Raw genomic sequence first — 6623 nt, 5'->3', positions numbered from 1 at the left:
TTTTTCTGAACCTGGCAACAAAACCCGGCAACTGATCAATAAAGCAGTTATAAATTTAAAGAGGGTGACTTAGTAAAAAAAACCAGAATATTATGATGTTAATGTTACAGCTATTGATAGGGTGAAAGATTAAAAGCTATCTCATGTATTATTCAAACCCAATCTACACACTCAGTATAAGTTGAGTACGGAGACACGCCCTACAGCCACATCGGGATTTCTCTTCATAAACCGCATCAAGTGGTGAAAGACCTTCCTTATGACTAATGTAAAGGCCTCTCCCCTCAGAAAGGGGCAGCGGCTGATGAATAATAAACACCCTGAACACGCCCATTTAATGTTTATTGATCAGCTCTCCAGCGGGCCTATCTGACAACAGTCAGATTCAGTCTGGATATGGCGTCGCTGCACCGACACAGGATGAATTTTCAGCTCTCCGTGGGAATCTGCCAGTCGCGTACCGGGACGACACTGTCTGCTTTTTGTCGCTGCTTTTAGGGATCGTACATGGCGATGGAGGACGAGGACAACAGCACAGCGGTCGTGGCGACTAACACCCAAACGGGCATCAAGAAAGGAGGTGATGTCGGAGATAACGGGGCTTGCATAGACAGGCAGCCGGACACGGTGGTCCACCAAGCGGGGCTGAATCAGACTGCAGGTCGCGGCAGCCGCAGTGGTCCCGGAGCTCACGCTGTAACGGGGATCCGAGTGCTAAAGGCAAGTCATACCGAGGGGGCTTATTTTCTTGTGATGCAGTGGACAAAGTGCTCGACAGATATATATCTATATTGTACATGTCAAGGTTTTTTTTCTCTCCTTACATTGCGGTGGGTGAATCAAACAGGGCAAAGTGCATGGACGCATCCTTGTAAGATTATGTAACACTGTGATACCCAGTGATTGATATCCTTTGGTTGATGATTGATCTGAGGAAGATTGCCATTAAGTGAGGAATGTACCAGAGCCAATTAACAGCCACAAACCACACACATGCACACGTACGCACACACACGCACACACACATACTGTAGGCTGTAAGAGCATTTATAGTAAGGCCCATTGGTTAACACTTCTTCTATGACATTTTAGGGCAAGACACATGATGTGTAATGACATACAAGTCCCTGAGGTAGCTGCTTGCAAGACAGCAACACACACACACACACACACACACACACACACACACACACACAAACACACACACAATCTCAGCTATGCTATTCAGTTAATGTGTATGCATTGCTCTGTTATTGTATGTGAAGGAACAACACACATCAAAAACATCAAATGAAATAGGTCACCCTGTTAATAAGTGCATAATACCTTATGTAAACAGATATTGGCTGTGATTATGTTACCCATATTTCAGTCAGTGTGAAGGAACAATGCTTACTAGTCTTTCTTTCACTCAAAATTAAATAGATAATTAGGAAATATACCCTGGTATCTTAATTGAATCAAGGGTCACATCCAAACCCTACCTGCCTGCCTGTCTCTGCTGAAATATGATAATGTTTGTTGATTTGCTGAAGCACAAGATACAGTTTGTTACAGTTGCATACCGTATCATCATGAGGTCTACAAGGGACCTCCATACCTCAATACAGGTCTACTTCACATTCACACAGTGACACATATCCACATCTGGGAGCTGCCCAGTACATCCGTAGTCTGGGTTGACCACTGAGTGAGTCCACAGCAGCAAGCAGTGGTTCACTCAGACACACCTTGACAGCAGCTGCTGAGGAAAAAGGGCTTTCACTGTGGCCACAGTTTTTTCAACGGGTGTGGAATTCCCCTCTCTCTAACCTCTGGAATAATGCTGCTCCAGTTATTATTTAGGTAGTGAAAGATTATTCTTAACTCTGGAAAGTTTAACAGAATATTTCTAACTCACTTACTAGCTTGACTGAGCAAAATCTGTTTGGTGGTGAAAACCGTGAAATGCGGTTGACTGAGGCGATTATCTTATAAGAGAAATTGAGTCAAAGTTAATAAATTCAAAGTGTTTGTGAAAGTTTCATTAGGAACATAAATTATATATAAATATCAAATAATACATTATTTGACCTAAACATTTTTTTTTCACATTTTAAAAGACCACAACAGTAGAGAGATATTTCTATTATATTAATTATATTATTAAAATACATATATATCAAGTGGAAACCAATATGAAAGTGGCAAATCCTTTTTTCAATATATTTCATATTTCAAACAAAATAGACTTTCTGTTGGATATCAAATATACTGCAGCTGATGGTGAAAGGATTTCCCAACTAATTGATTAGTTTAATTAAAAGATAATTAATTGAAAGCTATTAATTATAAAGTTATTTGCAGTGTGCAGTTATGTGTGATTAAATGTTGCATCATTGTGTGTGTGTGTGTGTGTGTGTGTGTGTGTGTGTGTGTGTGTGTGTGTGTGTGTGTGTGTGTGTGTGTTTTGGTGGGTGGGGGTTGTTGATATGTACACTGAAAACCCGGTCTGTAGCTCTCCCGTCCAGTATCATGCAGCCACTGTACTGTAACTGGTGGTCCAGCTGACAGTTCCTTTACTCACTGAACATTTTTCAGAGAAACTCTTGGATTTATTTCGAGGTTCTCTTCCTGATATCCTGATACTGTATGTCACAATCATCAGCAAATTGCTCAAAGTTATTATCACAACTGAATGAGGTGAAGATGAGAACATTTTCAAACAGTATTGACACCTGTAAGACAACTGGGAGCTCTCCAGGCTTTTAAATGTGGTCTATGAATATCTAATTGTATCATTTTAGCACAGCCCTAACAGATCAGACCTTATTAATGTCTAGTGTATCCATGTATGTATTGGGCTCCTGAATATCACAACAAGTGGTTAAGGCAAGAGCAAAAACATGATATTTTGGTACAGAAAGAAAATAAAATGCAGTCCACACAACCAGGATGAAATCTGTATTGTCGTTGAGCAATCTGATGTCTCCATTGTTGAAATCCTCCAGTTCTTTTTGTACCAGTCTGCTGTCACTGCCTGTTCCCCAAAGCTGTGCATCGGCTCAGTGGACGCTTTCACTGATTCAGCATGTTTAATGTTTGCCCCATTGCTATTAGTTTGATAACATTTTATGTTGACAGTAGATTATTGAGATTGTCCAACTGATAACTACCAGCGCAGATGTTGTGTAGAAGAAGTAAGCTCACAGCACCCCTGGGAGGGTCAAGAGTACATTTCGAACCTCCCTCAAGCTTATCAGGCAGCCCATGACTATTAGACATGCCGATATGTATCTGATGTCAATCTGTGAGTTAAACAACTCTTTCTGTGTTAGCAGCGCAACATGAAGCGGAATGGGAGCCGTAGCTGTGTGACACGAAAGACCAGATTTGCATCACGAGAGCGGGACTGGCTAAAGGGGGACACCCAGCGGGGCTGTGTGTGTCTGTATGGGGGGACAGTGGACCCCCAGCCACCTGCCTCTGGCCCACAGGCCTCCTCCACCCCTCAGACAGACCTGCAGTTGGTGCTCTGCTCCACTAGTACCACAGTGGAGGAGCTGTGCGCTCAGAGGGATGGACAAGGACTCTATGTTCAGCTTCATGGAGACCTAGTCAGGTAAATACACACTAAGTTCAGTCATTAAAGTAAAAGACTATCCCAAATAGCAACCCTGTGCCCCCTTCAGAGCATCTAACATGCTGCAGTCCTGCATTAGTGCCTTCATTGGATCTATTCAGTACGGTATTGCTGTGCACTGCAAAGCATATGACACCTCACAGCTTAATGTATAATCATGCACTAACATGGAAATAGAAAAAAAATGAAAGAAATAAAAAATGACTTAAAAAGATTCTTTGGGTTGCAGTAATGTGAGTATAGTGCAAGTGAAACATGAGATGTTACGCAGCTGGTTTAGACAGCTGCATAGGTTCAAATGGAAGCACATCTCCTCCATCAGAAACAAAAAATGCAGCTGCAATGGGTATAATGGCGTACAGTAACGTCTAACAAAAGCAATTTAGAAGCTTTCTATTTTTAAATAAAGTAATAAAAAAGTATACCAGGCCTCTTTTGCCTTTTACTTGATATCTTGTCCAGGAACACAGCACTGAAGACCTGCTGCAGTTCCCCCCAACACCCCATAGCACCTCACCCAGGATACCCTCAGGGAACATGACTGCACACCTCTCAGCTCCACAAGACATATGTTGACAGAAATAGCAAATGACCCCTTGATTATCTGTGAAAGGATAAAAAGCTGGTTCGCTGATCCGTGACCAGGAAGGAATCTGGGCCGTTCCTCCTTTTGCTTTTCTGGGAAAGCCTGCGCGAAGATACTAGAAAGGAGAGTCTAAAATAGGAACTCAGCTAGTCAAAATCACAGTGGCTTATGGCTTATTTTATGTGAGCCTTACTGTCTGTCTTTGAAATGATGTGGGATATTGAGACAGATCAAAACCTTAAAATTATATGAGACGTGGGGTGCCAGCAAAAGTGTATTTGGCAGAAATTGTAAATGGGAGCATTAATGGCCGAAAGATCATGCCATGGACGTGCTGCAGATATTGTGCTGGAAACATGACTGGAGGGTTGTTAATCACTTTATGGGCTGGTAGCTAATGATGTTATCAACTAACAGCATATGAACCAAACAACTTCATTATATCTGTGCTGATTAAAAGCTGTAGGCACTGTAGAGCAATGCAGACTGGAAATAAATGAAAGGCTTTTGGTAAGCCTGTGGATTGGCTGTGTTGGTTCAGTTTACATTCCAGCAGTGCAGCACTTAAATTGCAGTCTGCCAGTGAGTACGACAAGGTGGATTTAAATTTAATATTTTAGAATACAACATCCAAAAACAGGGCATCGGTGACTTAATACTATGAAATCCATTCTTACAGACAGACAGCCCATACAATGAACTCTTTTTAGATAAATGCTTTAATAGGTTTTATTATTTTGATTGATAATAAATGCATGTACTTGATAAAAGAGCATGTGACAGCACTGAGACAAGCCCTAAAGAAGGATGTGTAACTAAGGGCATGATGGAAGGCATGGAAGCTTTTTTTTAGTGATTTTCTTTTTATAGCTTGAAGTAATGTGCCGCTTACAGGAAGACATGGTCCGGATTCTTTCCTGCTCAATGAGTATTGTATTTTCATTCAGACAAACTCCCTTGTAAAATAAATTTACAGAGGCAGTAGAGTTGATAGAGGACATCCAATCTTTCATCCATTTTTGAGCCACTTATCCTGGTCGGGGTCGCAGTGCCAAAAGGGTGAGCAGAGTAGTCCGGTGTTCTTTTTCCCAGCAACAGGCCTTTCCTTGGGGGATCCCTAAGTGCTCCCAGGACAGATGGGATATGTAATCCCTTCGACGTGTTCTGGGTATGCCCGGGGGTTTCCTCCCAGATTGTCATGCCCAGAGCACTTCCAAAGGGAGGTTCCCAGACATCTCAACTGGCTCCTCTCAGAGGAGTAAGCGGTTTGATACCATGGGCCTCCCAAATCACTGAGCTCCTCACTCTGAAATGTAAAGTAAGGCCAGTCACCCTGCAGAGAAATCTCATTTGCTTCTATCTACAGTCGGCATGGTGAGGGACCAGACCAATTACTATTCAAGAATACCCCTATGATTAGTTCTGAAAGATCAGACAGAACCTCACACTGGATCAGGACCCAGTACCAGCTCCTGGAATCAGTCAGCCTGGGAGTAACATGTACAGGTGAATGTTTTGAAGTTCAGTTGACCCCTGTACCCAAAGATACGATGCATGCCCGTTATCTTGTGGGCTCACCACTGAGAAAAGTTGAGGCTGGGTGATAGGCCTGTTGGACAAGAGGGTGGGTTGGAACCAATAAGGCATTGTGAATGTTGGCAGCAGCTGATGGGGGATGTTTTTGATAATATCATCTTGCATTTGCTTTGAGTTCAGAACTTTAAGCTGCAACAACTGCCAGAGTTTGCTTGAATTAGTTTTAGACTGAAGATTTGTTTTCATAAACATTATGCACAGTATTGAGCACAGAGTTTGACCTACTGTAGCAGCCATTTATGAAACAATGTGTATCCACAAATATTGTGATTTGGATTGTAAGGTCTGATTATTGATTTTCACAGGAGGTATCTGCCAATAGAGTAAGCAAGCAACTAATTAATAACTTTACACAGTTGGGAATGTTCATTTTCTTCTGCTTCTTCGACAACCTCATTCTCTATGGTAAGAAACCAAAACCTTGCTAAATGATCTATAATTGCCAAGGCTTCACATATCCTGCCAATTAAGAGAATATAAAATACACCCTGCTGAAATCCAGCACACTTCTCTCAGATCTTCTTTGTACTTGTGTCCCCTGCAGCCCTTCACCCATTTTCAGTCATTTTGGCTGATTAGACCACTTCTCAGGTTGAAATTGAGTTGAAACATGCTGGAAATTACCAGCACAAACTAATAATGTTTTTTAAAGAAAACAACATTAAACCAGTGTCTGTACACACCCACACAGTCTAGAGAGGTTTAATTAGAAGTTTAATTAGAGTATAAACTTTGTAGGGGTTTCTGTAAAACCCACCTTTCTCGGCTACATGGGCTACTGGGTATGTCTACAATAAATTGAGAGACACATTTCCATAG

The 6623-nt window shown here is 41.8% G+C and overlaps 1 protein-coding gene across 2 annotated transcripts in view; it reads left to right on the top strand.

Moving 5' to 3' along the window:
• Window positions 1-217: 217 nt before the first annotated feature.
• Window positions 218-6623, top strand: part of phlpp2 (PH domain and leucine rich repeat protein phosphatase 2) — a 37569-nt gene continuing 31163 nt past the window's right edge. The window contains exons 1-2 of one of the 2 annotated variants that reach the window (XM_051379702.1): window positions 218-720; window positions 3321-3601. In XM_051379702.1, the coding sequence (XP_051235662.1) occupies window positions 508-720; window positions 3321-3601 (494 nt within the window). In that variant the 5' untranslated portion in view covers window positions 218-507. Of the gene's footprint in view, window positions 721-3317; window positions 3602-6623 lie in introns of both variants that reach the window. The other variant, XM_051379700.1, reaches the window with a different exon arrangement.

The sequence above is a fragment of the Dicentrarchus labrax genome, unplaced genomic scaffold (assembly GCF_905237075.1).
Source record: "Dicentrarchus labrax unplaced genomic scaffold, dlabrax2021, whole genome shotgun sequence".
NCBI lineage: Eukaryota > Metazoa > Chordata > Actinopteri > Moronidae > Dicentrarchus > Dicentrarchus labrax.
The sequence above is the reverse complement of the archived record's forward strand: the minus strand, read 5'-3'. Positions and strand labels throughout refer to the sequence as shown.